Source organism: Physcomitrium patens, chromosome 25 (genome assembly GCF_059467195.1).
Source record: "Physcomitrium patens ecotype Gransden chromosome 25, ASM5946719v1, whole genome shotgun sequence".
NCBI lineage: Eukaryota > Viridiplantae > Streptophyta > Bryopsida > Funariales > Funariaceae > Physcomitrium > Physcomitrium patens.
This window is the reverse complement of record NC_143434.1, coordinates 6,996,482-7,017,222: the sequence shown is the minus strand read 5'-3', so window position 1 is coordinate 7,017,222 and position 20,741 is coordinate 6,996,482. Positions and strand designations below refer to the sequence as shown.

At 40.1% G+C, this 20,741-nt stretch overlaps 4 protein-coding genes and 1 long non-coding RNA gene across 21 annotated transcripts; 2 read left to right on the top strand and 3 right to left on the bottom strand.

Annotated features, from left to right (window-relative positions):
- Nucleotides 1-1,104: 1,104 nt before the first annotated feature.
- Nucleotides 1,105-5,426, bottom strand: LOC112277290 (mediator of RNA polymerase II transcription subunit 25). 2 transcript variants are annotated; one of them, XM_090247340.1, is made up of 10 exons: nucleotides 5,047-5,426; nucleotides 4,412-4,439; nucleotides 4,199-4,262; nucleotides 3,962-4,092; nucleotides 3,510-3,707; nucleotides 3,190-3,255; nucleotides 2,847-3,000; nucleotides 2,386-2,454; nucleotides 2,127-2,211; nucleotides 1,105-1,733 (listed from the first exon to the last, which is right to left on the bottom strand). In XM_090247340.1, the coding sequence occupies exons 1-7, from the start codon at nucleotides 5,142-5,144 to the stop codon at nucleotides 2,860-2,862; spliced, it is 726 nt and encodes a 241-aa protein (XP_090103466.1). In that variant the 5' UTR covers nucleotides 5,145-5,426; the 3' UTR covers nucleotides 1,105-1,733; nucleotides 2,127-2,211; nucleotides 2,386-2,454; nucleotides 2,847-2,859. The 2 variants fall into 2 exon arrangements, with proteins under 2 accessions (XP_090103466.1, XP_090103467.1); XM_090247341.1 differs by having other exon boundaries at nucleotides 2,386-2,423.
- Nucleotides 5,427-5,686: 260 nt separating this feature from the next.
- LOC112277157 (uncharacterized) lies at nucleotides 5,687-11,184 on the top strand. 12 transcript variants are annotated; one of them, XM_024509193.3, is made up of 7 exons: nucleotides 5,687-5,887; nucleotides 6,814-7,519; nucleotides 7,752-8,154; nucleotides 8,391-8,933; nucleotides 9,083-9,727; nucleotides 9,946-10,092; nucleotides 10,325-11,184. In XM_024509193.3, the coding sequence occupies exons 2-7, from the start codon at nucleotides 7,466-7,468 to the stop codon at nucleotides 10,972-10,974; spliced, it is 2,442 nt and encodes an 813-aa protein (XP_024364961.1). In that variant the 5' UTR covers nucleotides 5,687-5,887; nucleotides 6,814-7,465; the 3' UTR covers nucleotides 10,975-11,184. The 12 variants fall into 12 exon arrangements, with proteins under 12 accessions (XP_024364961.1, XP_024364966.1, XP_024364967.1 ...); XM_024509198.3 differs by having other exon boundaries at nucleotides 5,688-5,887; nucleotides 8,068-8,154; XM_024509199.3 differs by having other exon boundaries at nucleotides 5,688-5,887; nucleotides 8,068-8,306.
- Nucleotides 9,498-14,304, bottom strand: LOC112277158 (uncharacterized). 4 transcript variants are annotated; one of them, XM_073531314.2, is made up of 2 exons: nucleotides 13,039-14,304; nucleotides 9,498-11,920 (listed from the first exon to the last, which is right to left on the bottom strand). In XM_073531314.2, the coding sequence occupies exons 1-2, from the start codon at nucleotides 13,762-13,764 to the stop codon at nucleotides 11,795-11,797; spliced, it is 852 nt and encodes a 283-aa protein (XP_073387415.1). In that variant the 5' UTR covers nucleotides 13,765-14,304; the 3' UTR covers nucleotides 9,498-11,794. The 4 variants fall into 4 exon arrangements, with proteins under 4 accessions (XP_073387415.1, XP_024364968.1, XP_090103885.1 ...); XM_024509200.3 differs by having other exon boundaries at nucleotides 9,498-11,887; XM_090247759.1 differs by having other exon boundaries at nucleotides 9,498-11,887; nucleotides 13,005-14,303.
- Nucleotides 14,305-15,869: 1,565 nt separating this feature from the next.
- LOC112277258 (uncharacterized) lies at nucleotides 15,870-18,797 on the top strand. 2 transcript variants are annotated; one of them, XM_024509386.3, is made up of 6 exons: nucleotides 15,870-16,448; nucleotides 16,894-17,102; nucleotides 17,482-17,672; nucleotides 17,941-17,989; nucleotides 18,151-18,345; nucleotides 18,444-18,797. In XM_024509386.3, the coding sequence occupies exons 2-6, from the start codon at nucleotides 16,940-16,942 to the stop codon at nucleotides 18,464-18,466; spliced, it is 621 nt and encodes a 206-aa protein (XP_024365154.1). In that variant the 5' UTR covers nucleotides 15,870-16,448; nucleotides 16,894-16,939; the 3' UTR covers nucleotides 18,467-18,797. The 2 variants fall into 2 exon arrangements, with proteins under 2 accessions (XP_024365154.1, XP_024365153.1); XM_024509385.3 differs by having other exon boundaries at nucleotides 15,874-16,749.
- LOC149986285 (uncharacterized) lies at nucleotides 17,562-18,151 on the bottom strand. Its single transcript, XR_016501053.1, has 2 exons — nucleotides 17,982-18,151; nucleotides 17,562-17,844 (listed from the first exon to the last, which is right to left on the bottom strand). It is a non-coding gene; the product is annotated as an uncharacterized LOC149986285 (long non-coding RNA).
- Nucleotides 18,798-20,741: the final 1,944 nt, after the last annotated feature.

The following is a 20,741-nucleotide window of genomic DNA, read 5'->3' as shown; positions in this document are numbered from 1 at the left end:
CTTTATTCTCAATTCAGGTCAGCAGTCCATCTCATCACTATTTTGACTTGGAACATATGATGGGACATGATTTTGGGACAATTGGGACCTCCAGTCTTCAATTATACACCAAATTATGTTAGCTTACCAATTTTGTTTTGTTGCCATTCTTTACACTTATATGAAATTTCTATTTCTCATCTTTTTTTCTTTTTTTTTTTCTTTTTTTTTATTTTTTTATTTCTTCTAACTATTGTAACTACCATGATTTTTTTCATATAATCCTAACTTTAATGAACAATTTGATGTCTTTAGTTCCTATTCAATTACATTCTACTCCTATTTTAAATTTTAGGTTTTTATATGTAGATTGATAACTTGACTAACAAAGCCACATGTTGCACATTTAACCTCTTGTATTACAAATTAGCCATGTAGTGCATATATCAAAAACTTGTCCTATAAATTAGATCTATGTACTACAATTTGGACATGTGTCATATGGCCTATATGACATTATTATATATTTCTTTAGTAGATAGTATACATGAAGACAAGAGTGAGATCTTTGTCACTCTTAATGCCTTTTTTATACTTTATTTTGATTTAAGATTTTCAAGACTTTTTTGCATTTGGTAATAGTCATTCTAATTTCAATTCTATATCTATCTTTTAGTTGTGTACTTTCTTTCTTTTGATTATATTAGAGTGTATTTTCATCTTAGAATCTAATTGTGGTTTATGTCCTTGCTAGCCATCTTTGGATGACAAAATTTATTGTCATAGCTTATTTTAGTAGTTTATTATAAAACATCTTTAAAAAGACTAAAGCATAGGTGATAGATTGTAGGAGCACAAACATAATTAAATAGTTAAAGTTGAGAAGAGCAACAAGGAGAGGACAAGAAAAATGAGAGATCCAAGTAAAACCATAGGAGTTGAACTTGCTCAACCTAGAAAACAACATTAAAAGAGTGAAATTGCAATCATATTGGAATGTAGACAACTTTATGAAATGCCGTGGTGGTTTTGCGATGAGACTATGGATGAGGAATTGATTTTGGGAGTAGTGCCTCATGGGATAGAAAATACCATTTGGTCAGAATCCAACAAAAGAGATCTTAATTTGATCATATAGGTGTATCAACTAAAAAAACAAAGAAAATAGCCATCTCCCAAGAAGTGAGAAGATGGTGCTCAATCTGAGCTTGAAGCTGGCCTTGTGAGAAATTAGACTGCCAACGTTTGACCCATGGCCTGACCCGTGCCGGCTATTGGTGAAACTGCTCCTCTCGGCTGCTGAGAGCCCTGTGTCTTACTCGGTTTGAACACTACCATGTCCTGTCCGAGATCCAAAATGTACTTTTAGAAAACACAACACTTCGCTTTTCCGACAATAGAAATGTGACATGTTTTAACTCGAGAAAACTCCGTGATGTAATTGACTTTCAGAGCAGGCATGGTGCAGTATTGTGTTGAGGCGCCCCCCGCAATATTGTTCCTTCTACTGCTACTACCGGATCGCATATCATACATTAAGAGCAATTTAAAAATTTAAAAAAAAAAAAAAAAAAAAAAAAAAAACGTTTACCAATTACAAATCTCTTCTGTCTTCTTACACACAGCTTAACATAATAGACAAAAGGTGGAGAAATCTAAATGAGTACCCCTGGGAACAGCATTCCAATCATGCGATCGGGCTTGTCAAAGCTCGCCAGAAGTAGAGTTTGCGAAGGAAGCTGGATAACAGCACACTGCATATCCATTTTTTCGTTAGAAGGCTTAACTTTTTCAGCAAGAAAGAGAGTGCAAGATCAAACATTCAGAAAGTAGTATGTTCAGAAATTTGCTGAAGTATTATACACGGTTGTTTATTACTTGTATTATTATGTGATCCGATATTACGTAATGCCACTATATTTACTCCATCTTTGCACGAAACATCGTTGTAGAAGATAAAACTCGCGGCACCCTTGCCCAGTGTAAGTCCACGGAATTAAAACGACAGCATTTTAACTTCATTGTAGACCTTGACCACCCCAGGAGTAAGATATTTGTTACTAAAAAAATGGGTCAGATGAATGTAATTACTAGTAGTATCTGAATCTCATTAACACACACATGTAGGAGAATTCGAAGTCGCTTACAAGTTTCTTCTCAGCCAATTGAAGAAGAAATCCATGAGACGAATGTAGCCGAAACACCAGAAGCTCTGCCTTTCCTTGACACTCTCTGTCGGAATTCAAAGGACAGACAATTATTAGACACTTGAAGAACCAAATACTAGCTGCGTGGAATATGCGAACTCTCCGTCAGTTACTATCTACTACTCTCTGCGGATACATTCAAGTATGACACCAGTGAAACATCGAGAACAGACTGCCAATTGGAAGTAGGAAGACATACTTGCTATTCATGTGCCTCTGTTCAACAAGGCGCACAATCTGCATTGTGGACGGCCAATCAGCAGCTAAACTGTACATTGAGATTCATAAAAACTCATCACAAGGCTGCGGTATTTAATTAATGGATGTTTGTGTGAAGCACTAAACTAAAAAGCATGGCGGAAATCAAAGACTTCACTATCAAATCCATGAAAAACAGACTATAATCAGAGCTATATGTAACAACTCAGACCAAATTATATGCATTTTAACGATATTTTAAACTACAGAAGATCATATCATGACTCCTCAAAAGCGAATAGAAGATAGGAACTTGAATGTCATTCAGATTATGATATAAGCAGCTCAACATACTTCTCAGAAGAGGACGTTGCTCGATAACCCTGTTTAGAAACATATGCTTACAAACATTAGCCGTTGCATTAGACGGAGCGAAAGTAGTGGTAGTCAATGGTGGCTCACTTTCGCAGATATGCTAGACGACACAGCAGTATTTTGACGCTGCAGCCGCCGGACAAAAGGCTAATTTCCCCTCGGAAAATCCTTCAGATATTAAGACTAAGTGTTGCTTAGAAAAATCAGGTCCAGTATCAGCAGCCCGCGGATTTCGCTTTGCCTGCCATCATCACTTGAAGCTAAAAATGAGAGGGCCAGAAATTTATTTCAGTATAAGAACAAACTATATGCATTACCAGTAGCATCACGCAAAGCAGCAGGTCAGGACGTCTTAGCCATGTATCACTGAAATGGAACTCCATGACATAGGTCGAAACAACCAATACAAGGAGAGGGAGAGAGACCATACTCCATTATAAATAGAACGGAGTAGAGGAAGCTGCCGCGGAGCGATAACTGAAAGTGACACCTGGCACTACAGACATGTAGGATATCTTACATAAGATGCTTTCTCTAACGCTGCTTTGAGATTATCCCACACTACTCTCATTGCTGCTCAATGTTCCATAGGTAGTCGAACAGTACAACAGAAAACATGTGAGAATACAGTACGACTCCTCATGAAAATGAAATTTCGCAATTCATAATTGACCACTGTGCTCAAAATCATGACAGATCACCTCCAACTACAATACAACCACAATAACTGAAAAGGAAACATGTCCTTACTGGTGGAAAAGCCTTCGCAACTGTTTCAGCATCCGCAAGCCACCATTTATCGGACTGAAGTTCTGCTTGTCCGGTTGGCAGGAGAATGACTGGTGGTCGCATTACAGGCGTCGGAATGGGATGAGGATTCGACGCTGCAATTAGGAGGCAATGCTTGTGTTGAGGAACAGTCGGAGGTTTGGGTCCTGGACAACACATCTGCTCAGAAGTCATAACCAAGAAGCGACAAACTATTCTAGTTTGAGAACATACTAAACCGAAATCATTCACAAAACCAATACATCAGAAATCCTCAATCTGAGCATCCTGCGTGGCCACGAAAAATCAAATAACCTGCAGATTAAGTTCATACAAATCATACGAAATTGTCCATTCCTGCATAGAAGAGCATCTTAGTAAATTGAAGCATGAAATCATGGTGATGGGAGTACATAATACATTAGGATTATTACCATGAGGGCCTCAGCCAAAGCCTCGGCAACAGCAGCTTCACTAAAACCACCACCCTCAAAAGTTAAAGCCGACAACCATTTGAAGAACAGATCCATACTCGATGTCCACCCACTTTGCCAGAGCAGAAAATCTACCGACCCACACATGGAAAGTTTATCAGTTATGAGACCCCAATTTGATTACAATGGTAAAACTATCGCAAACAGAGGTGAAAAAACATACAACACGATGAATACCAGAATGTGATCCATGAGTCTTGAAGACAACCAAAGCCACTTCTCCAGGTGAAGAACCATTTTTCTGCGCATTGTTTACAAAATGATTAAATACTTCTGAGATAGCTGTGTGAGATAGTTGTATTCAGAAATCATACAAAAACTACCCCGTGCAAAAATCAGCATTGCTGTTTTAAAACGTGACAGGTTATTACAATAAATGTGTGAATTTACCTGGTTATTCGACTCGTCAAAAAATGCTCTACACCAACATATCCATCCAATACCAACACGTGTCAAATTAAAATTGAGAGAAAAAAATACATTTGGTTCAAAAAGCCTGATGATAAGCAACATTTAGCTACTTGCATGTAGAAAACATCAAACTAAGAGTCGAATAGAATAATGAACTTGTTGCTTGGACTTAGAAGAATCAGTCTAAGCTACGGTGAGGACCATCAATTACAACTATGAAATTTGAAGACTTCTAGAATCTTGATGAATTACAGACAACATTGCTATCTGCCTTCTATTCAATATCCCTTCAGGTCGGCAAGTATACTCATGATTTTGCAAATCAGTAATGCCTTTAGTGAGAGAATCGTCATCAATTCATGTAAGCAGATGGCGTAAACCACACAAACTGACGGAACTACATCTACACAAAAATCTCCATTGGATATGTAATAAATTCCGGCTAATCGAACAAACTTGAATGCATTAGAAATCTTCTCCAATATAAAAACTTAAGCATGTAGGGACAGGCACACCAATTTCAAAATCAGAACAAAACATCGACAACAGAAAAATTCCTTCCAACTACGATGCAGCATAATTCCACAAGGAGGCGATTAAGGAACAGGAACAACCTGACGATTTTGTCAACATACTCAGTGAGCAGCACGGACCAGAACGGACCCAGCGCTCCTGTGGCCTCCACGGCCACTACCAGCTGCCGTTGGCTCATCGTACCTCCCTCGCAAAACCCCCTTAACCCCGCTCCACGCCCTCAACCCACCGATGATCGCACATTCAAAGCCAACGCAAGTTTGTGCAGAGTTTGAGCCACTAACGATCCCACTAGGTTCAAAACAGCCCGTTTCGCAGACAGCCATGCGTGTAGACTCCGCCAACTAATTATAAGTAATGCCACTTTCGTACCGTCAAAAGTGCAGAAGAACAGCGAAGAAATGCAAAGTCTACTTTGGGAACACGAAAGTCTGCTCATAACAACCCGAAATCAACAAGTCCACTGCCTGATCTTTGCAAGAACCGCACCACAGGCAGACATCGGAGAGTCTGCATGGGGATGGAAGCAGACAGAGGAACAGCTAAACCCATTTTCGTCCTACAACGAATGATGGCATTCATCTAATTCGGAAAATTCTGGCTGCTGGTGGCGGGACAGTGAGCTTCTGCCGCGTGGGGACCGCTTCAGAAGGGGACGCAGACGGGAGGGAACGCGCGGCAGGAATATGTGGCATTTGAATGGATATGCGAGAAGGATCACTGGCGATCTCGAAGCGCGAAAGGAAAGGTCACAGCAGCGGCGGTGCGTGGAATTGGTGTCGCTTGGTCCCTCCGGTTGCGCGCAGCCCTAGCACCACCCAGCATTAATCTTGTATTCATTCTCATCTACAAGAATACAATCGTGGAATCAGTCTGACGTGCGGAATCTAACTTAACGGCTTTAGTTGTGAGATTCCCGAGGTAATTCACCTGGTCGTGCTTTGGTTGCGGGACTGAACATTAGTGCCGCGCGCGTGTGTGTGGAGATCAAAGTCACGCGAAGCTTTTTGCTTGTATAGCTGGATTTGTGTGCGTCGTTGCTGCTGTGTCGCATGACGCGGAGAAGACGTGGTATGTAGGTTAGAGGCGCGTGGAACGGACTGAAGCTTGTGCTTGTGATTGATCGAGTTTGTGAAGTTGAAGTGTGGTTTTGTGTGAAATTGCGACGGCAGGGGTGTCGGTGTGTGGTTGAGATCTGATTGATTGCAGTGAGCTTCAGTTGCTACGGTATTGAGAGTGGTTGAGCGGTTTGTGCGGAGGCTTGTGTGGATTTGTTTGTTAACTGTTTTCGGCTTGCCAAGAATTTGGTCAAAGTTCGCGTTCTGCGGATTGTTGGTTGATTTGATGCTCTAAGAGCCCGGGTTGTGGCAGTTGGTAGGTGGTAACCTTTCTCTTTGCGTTCGCCGTGGTGGAATACCAGAGCGTTTGATTCGGGGAATTAGCGGTGAACTTGCTTGTTATTTGCTGGTTTCCATCCTTGATAGAGACCGAGTTGTGGGAGGCTTATTTCGTCTTTGTCACGAATCTAGTGCTCACTTTTTATTTTTTTATATTTTGGATTGCATGAAGGTGAAGGGTATATGTAGTATGAACCAAACTTATGTCTTGTACGAATCTCGGAAACGAGTACAGTTGACCTAATTTGCAGTGATATTGTTATCAATTTTATATATAATTGCTAGAGTCACGAATCATTGATAGGCTGGTTTTGTCGTGTTGGTATTTGGTGCGGTTTGTGCACGTCGATCATCGTCGATATTCACCTTTCGTCTTATCCGTGGTGTTGCCGTGGTGTTGTGGTACTCGACATGTTCTTATTGTTCTGTTATTCGTCATGCATTTTGCAGGTCATGGTTGAGAGAGGTTTCGGAGGACTTATATCAATTTTTTTGTGATACTGAGGGTTCACTCTGGCAGCTTTTATTATTTATCCGTCTCGCACCGGTGGGCAGGTGTGGGGCCTTGGCAGTTGCCCAGCCCTCGCTGGACATCAGAAGGCTAGACACTCACAGGTCTGGAGGGCTTGTCGCATGGTGCAGGGGTTGGCATTGGATTACGGCTAATATTGTTTTTGGCGTGATCCCTTGATTGAAATCAATGTAGACAGCTGGGTTGGGGTCAGGATATGGCCTCTTATCCTTGTGGTTCTACTACATTGTAATCAATCTCGTATTTGGATTTTAGTGCTGGTCCTCAACTACTTAAGCGATAGAGTTAAACTATAAAATTTAAAAGAAAACAAACGAACTCAAAAAGGTACCGTGTACAACATCAGAGGGAGTAGACAATTGTTTTAACTGAGTAATATGAGCATGTTACCTCTAAAATTTACACGACAGCTACAAGATACCTTCATATCTTGATGGAATTTAGCGAGGGTGGTTTCAGTGGGAAATATTTTTTGTTTGGGGAGTGGTACGTGTGGAGGAAAGGGGTTTGAGGAAGGTAGTGATCGACTTCGCGATTTCCTGCGAGCTTTGTGGAAAGCATAGAGAGATCATGGGCAAGATACATTGTTTGACATCAATGTTTGTTTGCAAGACTAAACTGAAGGTATTTGTTTCTCTTTCGCTCTATCGTGTTGGTTAATTCTATATGTTCTTAAGCAACGCACTGTTATGTTGATGGTCCCATGAATGTTCAGTGAACGTGATCTTCCATGGGTCGTAGTCTTGTCCACTGTGGCCGTGAACAAATGCAATTCCTTCCTATGGTGATGTCCCATGAACTGGCTGGTGACAATTGACGTATTGATCGAAATACTTATTTCTATGCCATGGGACAGAGTATCACTTCTGCAGAATGTGCAGAGAGTGAAAGTGTGTGGGGGTCATCACGGAAGCAACTCTCTTCAAAAGACGGTGACAGTTTGTCTCAGAGTTCCCAGAAAGACTTCATTGCAAAGGATGACAGCACTAATAGTGTTGCGAATGACAATAGCAGTCTTATGACTATGCCTGCTGGCAACACGTCTAAGAAGCTAGTATCTGTTTCTTCCATAACAGAATGGGTAAAACAAGGTGACGTGTCATGCAGGGACTCTCCTTGCGTCGAAGTCTCACAAGCAAGTCACGCTGAATTATTTGAATTTGATACAACAGGCGTAAATAAGATGAAAAACGATGAGGCCCATAGCCACGATAACCACATATCCGGCGGTATGAAGGCTGCCGAAGCATTTGTGGAAGGTGCATACGAGGGTGACGAGGAGGAAGAGTTTGAGAGTACGCACAGAGTCATTTCAAAGTCTTAGTTGGCGGCACAGTAGTAACGTTCTTAGTTTGCGTTCTGGAGGATTTCATGACAAACGTTTGTAACGTTGTTTCCTGTGAATTCTCAGGTAATGGAGTACATGTTGTTTTTCGGTCTTTAATCAATTATAGTTTCTGGCGATTTGATGACTTCAATTGTCTGTTCATTGCAGAAGACCGAAATTCTCGCAGTATCCGGACTGGGCGTCATTCCGAGGGATCACGTAGTGGTCAGCTTTTTCCAGATGAACGGCACTCAGGGTCTAGTGCGGGCGATGCATCTGCTACATATTATGAGCTCCACTCCAACATGGCTTGCAAGTCTGGCACAGCAGCAGGGCATATCTTTGATGAGGAAGGTGTTGGAGATTACGCCAGTGATCCAGGTGTTTACCATGATGACTCCTGTCTGAACCCATTGGAAAAAGACTTGGAGGATGATCAACTCTGCCATGGTGAAGATGCAGATCACTTCCTCAAGAAAGCCCGTAGTGAAGGAGGTCTGTACGAACTGGGGCTTATATCTCAGCAACTTACAGGTCAATCAACTGAACAAGATTTGGCACATCATTCTCAAGGAAGCCCATCATATCAAGGTATCAGCAGACAGGACTCCTCCATTCACTTGCCAAAAGGTCTAGTTGAAGGTCCCCACTCAGAAATTGATCAAAGAGATGCCAAAGATCTTTTCTTGAATGAGAGGTCTTCTGACAAAGGTAATGTAGTCCTGAAGCATTAACCCTTATGAAAGGTTTTAATAATTTCACATCGTACAACCATCGCGATAAAGATGCTTTGATTGCGAGTTCTACTCTTAGCAGATCTGACAGATTACTAATTTTTGGTGCAACTGGATATTCCTCAGATGTCGATTACTGCAATGGTTCCTCAAGGTTGGAATTTGACGCATATTATCCCAGGAGTGATGTTCATAACCCCGAGAGCATACGTAGTGGATCTTTCTTACAAAAAGATGACATTGCGGAATTTGATGCTGACAATGTTAAGTCACATAATTCGGCTGGAGTTGATGGAGTCCCTGATGGTTGCATATCTGGTCACTTTCAAGATTTGAACTTGGATTTAGTTGCTGGGCACGATGAGAATGACCACACTAAGCAAGACGCGAGAGCGTCTGAGCTAGACCGGCCTAATTTGTCAAGGGTTGAGGAGTGGATTAGGAGTATAGAACCAACTCCCTTCTTAGCAGATGAAGAAGTTGAGCCCACAGCTTACTCAGATACAGAGCCTTCAGCACCGGCCGCTTCCTTTTTCCGGGCTAGAGCTCGACCTGATCAGATGCATCTAGATGGAATCGCTCTTGTGGACCGTAGAAACCATCAGGGAGAGCAACTGATAGATGCTGACAGTGAAATGGCAAGCTTTATTGCTCGGTCTGTGAATCCACTTTGTACAGTGGCTCATTTCTCGGGAGTGGGATTAAAGTTACCTCCACCCCTTGGCGCGCACAATAATTTGAAAACTCTCAACCTCTCTGCCAACGCTATCGGTGTGTACGCAATGGTCATTGCATGGATGTAAATTTGTGTAGCAATTGACAGTTAGCTTTGGTCTATGTTATATTGTAGGTGTTCCCCTGTAACATAGTATGATTGAAATTAAAGTACTACGTGTGGCTGATTTGATCTTGGCCTTGACTCTGTAGCCTGCATTCTAAGTAATCAGTCTTTTTTCGAGTTATGTACTAATATGATTCCTCTGGTGCAGTACGCATGTTACCCGGGTGTCTTCCAAAGAGCTTACATACATTGGATTTGTCACGAAATAAGATAGTTGTGATAGAAGGGCTCCGTGAACTCTCTCGACTCCGTGTGCTGAACCTATCACATAATCGAATTATTCGAATTGGACATGGTGAGTGTCACATAACATTCAATATTATGTGAAGTATGTTGCAATTAGATTTTATATTATGTACTGCAACCACTGGCATTTCTGATTCTAATAAATCTTGATGTATAGTTAGGTTCCACAAATTATCGTGTAACGAATGATTAATTGATTTTATGTCAATCACTCGTCATAATTTTCAGGTTGGCAAGCATTTGCTTTTGTTGGTACTAAAGGATTATCATAACTTCCACAGGTTTGGCGAACTGTACTTCTTTGAGGGAAATCTATTTGGCTGGTAACAAGATTAGCGAGATTGAGGGACTACATCGACTACTGAAACTTAGCTTCATTGATTTGAGTTTCAACAAAATCGCCTCAGCTAAATCTATTGGGCAGCTAGCCGCCAACTACAATTCCCTCCAGGCAATCAACCTTTTGGGAAATCCATTACACAGCAACCTTGGTGAGGAGCCATTACGGAAATTGATCGTTGGACTTACTCCGCATGTAGTGTACCTTAACAAACAAGCTACGAAGGCCGTATCTGCACGAGATGCTTCAGTGGATAGCGTGGCCAGAGCTGCTTTGGCAAATCCTAGTCACCACACTCACCAACGAGGAAAGACCTCTTCACAAAGCAAATCCCTTCGGCGAAGCGGTGCGCCTGCCTCATCCACTGCTTCCAGCCCCCGTCACCGGGACAAACGGACTGGCGAGAAGTCTGCAGCAGGTCGTACCAATGCACTGAAGAGTAGAACGCCCTCTGAGCTGCCTCCTCGACATCGATATTCTCACAGCCGGCTTGTTCATGGCTCTGGGGTCACTAAGGATCACCCTCGTTCAGCCCATCTTCCAATGCCTCCACCAGTCCAGAATTTTATCAGAGCCGAGGAAAAGGTTTAATTGACCTGACGTTTGCAATATTGTTGCAGTCGGAGACAAGACTAGAGGAAGGAAGTTTAGCAAGTTTGTCCGTTTGGTTTGGTGTTCACAATATCTGCAGAGTTGTGTTAGCAACCTGGTCATTTCTGTTTCAGTGTACGGTATGTTAGTGCTCTAAAAGTTTGATATGTTCATGCCATAATGAATACCCTGTGGGCATTTTCATTTTAATATTGCTGCCTTAATTAATTGATGAGATTCTCTGGCATGAGAATTTTTGTTTCTTCAGAAAAACTAATACTACTATGATTATTTTTATTATTATAATAGTGACATGAGCATAATAGTGGCATGATTGGGTTCTTTACACCAGTCCTTATGATTTAGACTTGAGGGACTTTTTGTCTTGCCAACCTATTTAACTTTTTGATCTGAAGGATTTGAATTTTCTCTCTATGAAATTGTAGTCTCATTTACTCTTTCAGATAATCAAATGAAGTCATTGCTGAACCTCTAGCAACTGTCTTTTTTCACATCATTTCGAATGTGGGAACAACTCTAGTATTTCCCACATGGTAAAACTTGTCTTTTTCTGTGAATGCTTACGGAGAACGGCATTTAAGAGTTTTGGATTGATAAAGCTGTATATGTAAAGATCTTCATTGAATAGAGTAGTTATACTCGAACCTTCAAAATCACCTTTCAACTTCAATCACTTACATTATTATACACAACAAATTATCATAAATATTTTTCATGTGTAATTTTGACATATAATAATCAATTTTTGTTGTTGTGCTCAATACTCAGTTTTTTGTATTTTGTTTAAGTCATGAATACTTTATACTAGCTTCTTTTTCTTGTTCTTTTGACCACTTGATAAAAATTCCTTCATGTTTTTTAAGTTAAAGTTGTTTACTTTTTTATTACGTTCCTGAAAAAAGGGTATATTATTTTTCAAATCGTTCTGATTGAAAAATTGATGGCATGAACACAGATTCAAGAGTCATGAAGAAATTCATAACTTTATTCGCATGAATTTGCTCATATTAGTTACCAATTTTTGGATGCTAAAATACGTATCTCTTCCCGGTCAGACACAGATGTGCATGAGAGCCGTCTAATTTGAATAGAAACATTATGTTTGATAGCATTTCATCTTCTAAAAAATAAACAAGGCAATTCAGCGGAATACCAAATTTATTACATAACAACTTGAAGACATCAGAGCACAGAAAATTGAATTTATAATTCCGTCGTCACGTAGAATTTAATCTCTACTTCAACACTCAAGTCACACCACGCAACGCTGTTCAGACACTGCAAACAGAAATGAAAACACTAGGTTCGTACAAGATGTACACATCAGCATCGATGCATCAAGTGTAATAGCGAATCCACAACAAACATGTGTCTGAAGGAGTCACCGTGCAAGTGCAGTGCAGCACCGAAACGAGCCAGGTGATGTGCACACCACAAGGACTCTCACGAAAAATGCCTGCCCGACATAGTTCGACAGATTGCAATGAACACAGATTTCAGCTAATGTGGTGAAGTTAAAAAGGAGCCGGTTACATCGTCTTAGACGTTGGCATCACAGATGGAAATACTCCGCACTGAATTTACATGGACATCTCCCGTGAGGCGGGCAGTCTAGCCTCTGCAGCTACACGGGATAGTTGTAAATGACTGTAGGACGCATGATGTTTGGGTGTTTTATGACAGCACTATTTGGTCAGTGATCTACCTCCACTATCTGTCACTATCACCTCGTATCGACAGTGATCATGCGTGAAGAGAAGATTCTACCACAATGGCCGATGAGACAAAATTAACAGCATTAACGTGTTGATCCGGCTCCAACTCTCAGTCTACCGGGGCGACATTCTCACTGGAGGATCGGTTCGTCTACCCTGGATGCGTTCAAGTAAACAGCACTAATGTATTAATCCTCCCGATTGAAAACCGCAGCGGGGAAATATTCAATGGCGGGGGTCAACTACACTGGCCGCACAGATGTAAGGGATTGTAGTATAAGTACAAGTAACTACCCAATTTCTAAGCCAAGTTTCGGAGTGTGCGTACAAGGGAGAGGCGCTTGAAGCTGCGGGAGGATGTGGAGTTCCGCAGAAGTGCAGGGACAAGAGTGGAGTAAGATCTTCGCAATTGCCATTTATGAGGGATTTCGCATGCTGGGACTTCGTCGAGAGGCTGGTGCCAAGCCGATTCGTGGGGTCCACAAAGAGTCTTCTCGTTGTCAGATCCATCCTCTTCGCCCTGAGAATCGGCGTCTTCCACGCGGCATGAGGATGGCCGTGCACTGACCGTGGAGGGAGAAGAGGGAGTAGCGATATTAACATATGGTGTACTGTTATTAGAGCCAAAGAAAGAAGACTCACTGGAGGCCAAAGAGCATGGTGTGCCGGATTGATCGCTCACAACATCGGAATCATAAGAACTGTCGAGATCTTCTAAGGGAAACAACTGGCCACTATTCTCTATAACTCGGGCAGCATCGGACGTGAAGCACGACGTGGCATTGACGGATTTCCGTCGTAGTCTACTCAACTTCTTCAAAACCTTCACGGCAAGTTGCGTCTCAGGCAATGCAGGTAGATCTGGTTCAAAACCTTCAAAAGTGAAAGACTGTGGTTTAGGAGAGCTTCGAATGCATGGAGGCGGGCGGAGCGGGCTCATCCATGGTTCAACTACCGGCGAGGGCTCTATAATGGGCCTTCCAGGAACTGCTTCCCACTTGTACGGTATCGCAACTGAGGAACTACAGCTCCCTAAGTCACTCTCTTCCTCCATCGATCACCTTTGATCACTCTAATGATGCATAAGCTTAAAGTAAACAATGCAGCAATGCAACGAATTTGCGTTTGTGAAAGTCGTACAACTTCACGATTCTGGAAGATCCTGATGGTGAGTGGACACTCCTAATACCACTTCTGCTAACAAAAGGAAATCCGATAATACTCGAGGCCAAATCCAGATTTCATTCAAGCAGATCCGAAGTTGATAGTAGCAACTAGGATGCGCGCGCGTGTTTCGAATCAAACTTGAGTGTAGCAAAACTACTGGCCTTCGTGTGTGAGAGTGTCGAAGAGACACTGATTCAAGAGAGGAGAACAAAAGCACTGAGATCGGCTCTGCACACTGATGCGTGAAGAAGTCACGACCCTCTTCCGCTACAATTTGATAGACTGAGGTGTGTTCGAGATTACAGCGCACTGAAGTAACGAGGTGCAACATAAAGATTCAGAAACTAGTCGAGAGATCCAGAACCCGACAGAACACAGAAGCGCACGAGGAAACACATCGAGGAAATGTAGGGGGGGGGGGAGATGGCTGGGGCGGATGATACGCAGGAGCTAGGGAGGTGTGATGAACGAGCTCAAGCGCGTCCAGTGACTGCGGCGACGTTCCAGGCTAACGGTTGAGGCCTCCCGCCGTAACTCTCGCTGCCTCGCTGCAGCACACGCCTTTCTGAAACACAAGCTAAGAATGGTGTTCAGGACAGGAGATCGATGCGATCTCTTTCCACTTTTTCGAAACGCTACATGTGTTGCACCATAATAGTCGGGATCTGCCAAAAGTAGAGCACGCAGCCCTACAAATCCTCGTGTTCCTTTTGAAGTGCGGTCCACAGCCCTGTGACGCAACCACATGAAACAAGTATGTGTGGTTATTCCATCTATTTCCGGTAAGACCCAGGTCAGAAACCACATGGAAGACCCCATGAATTGCTTCGGCTATTTCTAAACTTGAACCCCAGGCCTAGAGACTACCATCACTCTTTCTTTCTCAGTCTGTGGACCTTCCTTCACCGAGACTGATACCCTTCACCCACCTTCATAAAACTCAACATACTCTTGCTTGGTCAGATCATACTCATCCAACTAAAATCCATACTTTGATAGAGTTTTTAAATTTATCCTTCGTACGTTGCGACATACTCTTTGTTTGAGAACACAGATTAGGGTTTATCCAACTTTGATTGGTATTCTTTTGAATCATTGTTGAGACTGTCCTTGGGTGTTGGTTCAAACTAAATGGTTTTGGCAGAGGTGGAGTCGGTGTATTGTTAAGTCCTTTTGTGTCCTTGGTTACAAACGTGGAAGTTTTATATTACAAGACAATTTCTTTTGTTAATTTTTGACTGAAGACTAATTTGTGAATTGGGTGCTGCGAATGTAAAAGGCAAAGAAACACTATTTAAAGAAGTTTTTATAAAGTGATCTCTTTGTGCTTTTGTCTCCAGATATTAGTTGGGTAGTAGGGGGTGACAAACATGATAAATACATCTCCTAACAAAATCTACATGCTCCATGTAGAAGACACTGAAATTAATATGAATTTAGCTCTCAAGGGATGTTTGCTTGTAATTGACTACTTTCCTTCTAGTGTCAACATTTTAAAATTCTTAAAATAGACATCGTAGTTTTATGATTATAGTCACATTTGAAAGATTATATAAATTCACAATGTGTTTTTTTAAATGAACAACTCTTTAAATAAGCCTTTATGGTGTATAAGTATAACATTTAAATTTCATATATATATATATATATATATATATCTGTTATAACTATGTTACAAGTTATATGTTATATCTGTATAACATATGTACACATATACATATTGTATATGTTTAATATATATATATATATATATATATGTGTGTGTGTGTGTTATCTCCAGTATCTATAAACTTAATTCATTTGAGGATTTCAAAGATTCTTATGTTGACTGTCTAAATTCCTAGAGTATTCACCCAAATAGAACACAATCAGCTCCCCTTGCAACACAACCCTGGCTCAGTTATGTTTTAAACAAACACAAAAAAATAAGTTAAAAGCAAGCTCATCTGTTTAGGTTAAAAGAAAAGAAACGGAAAAAGGAAGAAAGCAAATCGCCCCTCCTTTCCCTCCTCAACCTTAAAATACATAGAGCATGTAAGATTGGAAGTGGGTATTTGGAACAGTGCATATCTCACCGACTAAAAGTGTCACCTTTGTCAAACCCTAAAATCACGCTTAATTTCGGTGAATGACACCCTCAAATAGCATTCTGAGAAACCACCGTAACCACCCTTTGATTCGGACCACCGCCGAGCTGGTCAAGCTTTGCGTCCAGACACAGAAGATCAGTTTGCCAAGAGTTGCGCGTGCAACATCGCTGAACTGTGATCCTTTTGATGACCTCGGTCCATTCCAATAAATGCAGCAGATGAATGAGCAGGCTGATTGCTGAGCACGGTCACATATTAAGTGTGGACGTAATGCATGAGACTTAAGGATATCCCTGTACAAATTGGCTGCTGCATTATTGTAATATACGGCAATGGACGACATCGCTGGGTTGCAAATTGCTATGTAGTGGAGGGATTGAAGTTGGTGAGATTTGTGCTGAGAGCGGAGCAAATTTCAGAAGTCCTGGTTTCATTCCGAGGCGAAGCTAGGAAACGAATGATGAGGTCAATCGTAGACGTGGTAAACCACGCTGCGTGTAATTTAGACCTGAAAAGTTTTCCGAGTGGTGAAACCCTTCAAAATTGATGCCCTTTCGCGAGATTATCCAATACACTGTCCGCAAAAGAAACATAGTAGAAAAAAGAAAATGATGAGGGAAACCAATTGTGTGCAAAGCAACTGTTAATGCAATGGGCCTCAGATAGCATGATCCATTTAGGGTATTAGACCATCGTCATCCATACAAGATCATCTTAGAGTGGATTGAATACTGACGTTTATATCGTTCTCCACTTTTATAAAATTTTCAGAATTCGAGATGGTGAGTATAATTTTATGTTTGGGTGTTTTATACATGTGGTTGTCTCATCAAATTCTGTCTTCTTTTGACTTGTTATTTTGGTGGTAGCGTGGTGTTTAGTGGTTGTTAATGGGAATCCACAACTGGTACTGTTCTGTGCCACAGTTGATTCAAGACCGAATGAGTGAGCAGTAGCACCGCACACTTGGCCATGGCCGTAGAACCGAAAGAGTGGGTTTCAGAAGCAGCGCAGACATCATTTCGGGATAGCGAAACTCAACATCTTGTTTGGGATTCTACCACAGAGCCTCCTCGCCATCCTTTCACTTTTCCCCGGGGTCGAGGACTGCATTACCCTGTTATCTTTGATCCAGGTTCGATGCATTCCAACAGATCACTTTGAGCAATTGCAGATTATCACTCACATATGAACCCTCACATTGGGCAATGGTGTAGAAAATACACATTATTCTTGTTCGCAACTCAGTCCCGGAAACAGTACCCCCTTGAAATTATTCTTTGAACCATTCGTAATAACCGAACTTCAGTGGCACTAATTGAGGCACACGATAAGGTTCAAAGTTAGGATTATGATATTTAAAATCCAGACTCTTTTTCGATCCCTGGTCACACAACCTCAAGCCATGCTCACTCGAATCGTGCTAATTTGAGAGGATAATGTCATTGGAGCTCTCTAAATTTCAAATAAGTTGCGCCGTGAAAAATGTGTGAAAAGGTGGGGATGGGTTTCAGCATGGCCAGTTCACATAGCGGCGCCGAAGAGATTGACGCCACCAGTTGCGCCCTTGAAGGAAAATTTTGCGATCGGAACGTATGCGTTGAAAGGAATGACCTTAGGTGAAACAGAAAGAAAGCCCATTAAGAAAACGCTCGTTTTCCCACATCGTAACACCGACTTGCCGTTTCGACATCCTACACTAAAGGTGCAAAAATTCTGGCCCATCCCTTCATCCTCTACCACAACCTTTCATCAAATTCCAATGAATAAGCGTCAATTCTCGCTACTGAGAGTCCCACTCTTCTCCATTTAAGCGCCTCTCAGCGAAAGTGTAGTTCGTTGACACGGAACGATACGAATCGCTAGTGCTGCAGCATCTGCATCATCCAATCAACAGGTCAAATTACGCGTCGAATTTCCTGCAGCGCCAAGTGTAACTACGCACATTCTGTGAAGTGAATGCATGTGTGCAGGCAGTGAAAGAGCGAGGACGTGAGCCATACGAGACTCTCACTTTAGAAGGTGCGGTTCCCGCGTCATCCTGAGCTTGTTCAATATTCTACTGCCGTCAATCCGACTGCGAAGTAATAGTTGTCACCTCACCTCCAGGCGAGCAAATGCAGCGTCTCTCTCGCTCAACCCTAATGTCATGCTGAACGGAACAAGCCTGGCTGTGGATGCAGACGTGGAGGGGTTGGAACCGAGAGTCGTGTTTAAGTCCATCTTGGAGCGGATCCCGCAGCACGACCTGCGCGACAAGCGAGAGCACCAAGCCGTTTTGCGACAGGTGTTGCGTCTGGGTCCGGCCTGTGTGGAGGATCCAGGGCCCCCAGCACCGCTCCGCAGGAAACCAAAACGACATCCTTCACCAGCTAAACGTAAGTCATGCTCGGCTTCGTCGACCTAAGCAAGCTCTGCGTGCTATTTATCTCTCAATATATCTATCGATTGATCTGTCTTTACACATCCGCGGCAGATGTGGCATCGGAATCAGCCTGAGATCCTCGTTACAGACGAAGCTCTGTGTATGGTGGAGCTCCGCGCGTAGTCCACGGCGATGGCGGCGTTGTCCCGGAGCAGGACGTCCGTGAACCCACGGATCCTTAACTTTTTCGCGCCTTCTGTTGTGAAAGACTACTTTTTGAAACTTTTGAGCTTTTCCCCCTTAATTTTCTTTTTCAAAAAGCTTAGTGAAAAACTTTGCGATGCTTTTTTACTGGGGAGCTTTTTAATATTGGATATATTAGAGTTCCTTGAGTGGTTTTTCGTATGAGGTTTATCAACTTCTGTTGTTTTCTATGCTTAATTTTGGATGCAATTGTCTTGTTCATTTTGCACTGTTACCATTTTAAAATTTTAAATTCTAAATTTCAAAATTAAGAATGAATTCTTTGTTATACCTTAATTTTTTATTGTTTTTTCTTTACATTTTTCAGTTGCATTTTGGTCACAATAAGAATGAAGTTTTAATTAAAATATTCTTTTATTCTTTCTTATTATAATTTAAAATAATTAGCTATCATTTTTATGGATTAAAAGAGCATATCCATAATACATGATGTGATTTCAAACTTTGATTTATTTTTATTTTTATTTTTTTGTAATATAATTGGTGTGAATAATAATTATTTAATTAAATACTAAAAAAAATATGCCTACCAAATTGGCATTAGCAAATATATTACAAATAGAAATAAAATGATAAAGACTATTTTTTAAAATAATCTTTTATTCTAAATCAAAAAATTGAGTTTATCTTCTAATAAATGATACTAATTAAAAAAAAGAAAGCCATGTATTAGAAATGCTTTGCATAGTAATTGAGAGCCTCTTTTATCTAAAGGTTGTCATTTTAAAATTAGCCAATGGTGGTGTTATATTGTAATACAATGATTTGGTGAAAGAGTAAATGAAGACCAATATACATATCAAAGAAATTAATTGAAATATTATTAGAGATTATTTTAGAAAACCATAGTTAATAAATTAGAGATAGTTTTTAAAATTTATTATTTTATTTTATTTTTATAAAAAATACTTCTACTTACCTTATAGGGCTATAAATAGAATAAGATAAAGAAGAATAGATATAGAATCAATGCAATCACCTTTAGGTTAAAGTTATGAGTGTTTTTTTGCAAAAATATTCATAATAGAAAGATTAGATTGATACTTAGAAAGGACCATTTATGAGATATAGTCAAAATCAGAATTTGTGGCACAAAAACAAGAATTTACTACAAAAAGATAGGTTTTTTTGGAAATCAAAGAATAAGATGAAGGCAAAGGTTTTGAACAATTTTTCCTTGTGTAAGAATATTAAATTTTTGATATAGGAATGTTCTTCTATAAAGAAAGAAAGAAAAAAAAAAGGTTTGCAAATATTAAAATTTGATAGGCAATAAATTTTAGTACAATTTCAAGCTAAAATAATGAAAATCTAAAATTATTCTATGGTTGAATCTTTGTAAGCACACTTGTGTACAAGCAAGGAACTTAATTCTAATTATGATGTGATTTTATCAATTAATTGAAAGATATTAGTATATATATATATATATATACAAGGAGATGTTGGAAAAAAAACAATTTGAGGTTACATATATTTTTTCAAAATATCTAAAGATTAAAATATTAGATGAAGTAGATTATTGAAATATTAATAAAATATACAATATTGAAACTACATATAATTTTTTTCTTCTAATTTATAAGTTGGATTTTTATCAAACCTATTCTACCTTATATCATAAAAGTTTAAAATTGATCCAATAATGCAATTAAGAATCATAGATTATTGAAGTTGTTGCTTGAATTTTATGATTTGTTTAGATTTTTATAATAATTTAATAGGAGTTGACATGATTTTTTAAGGATTTTTTTTTTTAAAAAATGAGTCATTTAAAAGATTTTTAAAATTATTTTATATATATTTATTTTAATTTATTAAGATTTGTTTAGGATTACTTTAAGAATTGCTTAGATTTTTTAAAAAAGTTGTTTAGGATTAGTAGAAAATGAGATTTGGATTTGATAGGACTTTGAATTGATTGGATTTAGGATTTTTAGAAGAATCAAGGTTGTCAAGAAGTTCATTTCAAAATATCTTATGTTTTATAGATAATAAGAAGAATTTATGGCTTTCAATAAAGTTTTTTTAGAGTCAAATGTCTAGTACATTCTCATGCTATAATTTACATAATTTGGCAATGGTAGCATAGAGGTGGATTATCCTTTGTTATCATTTATGTTATTTTAACATATCTTTTTTTGG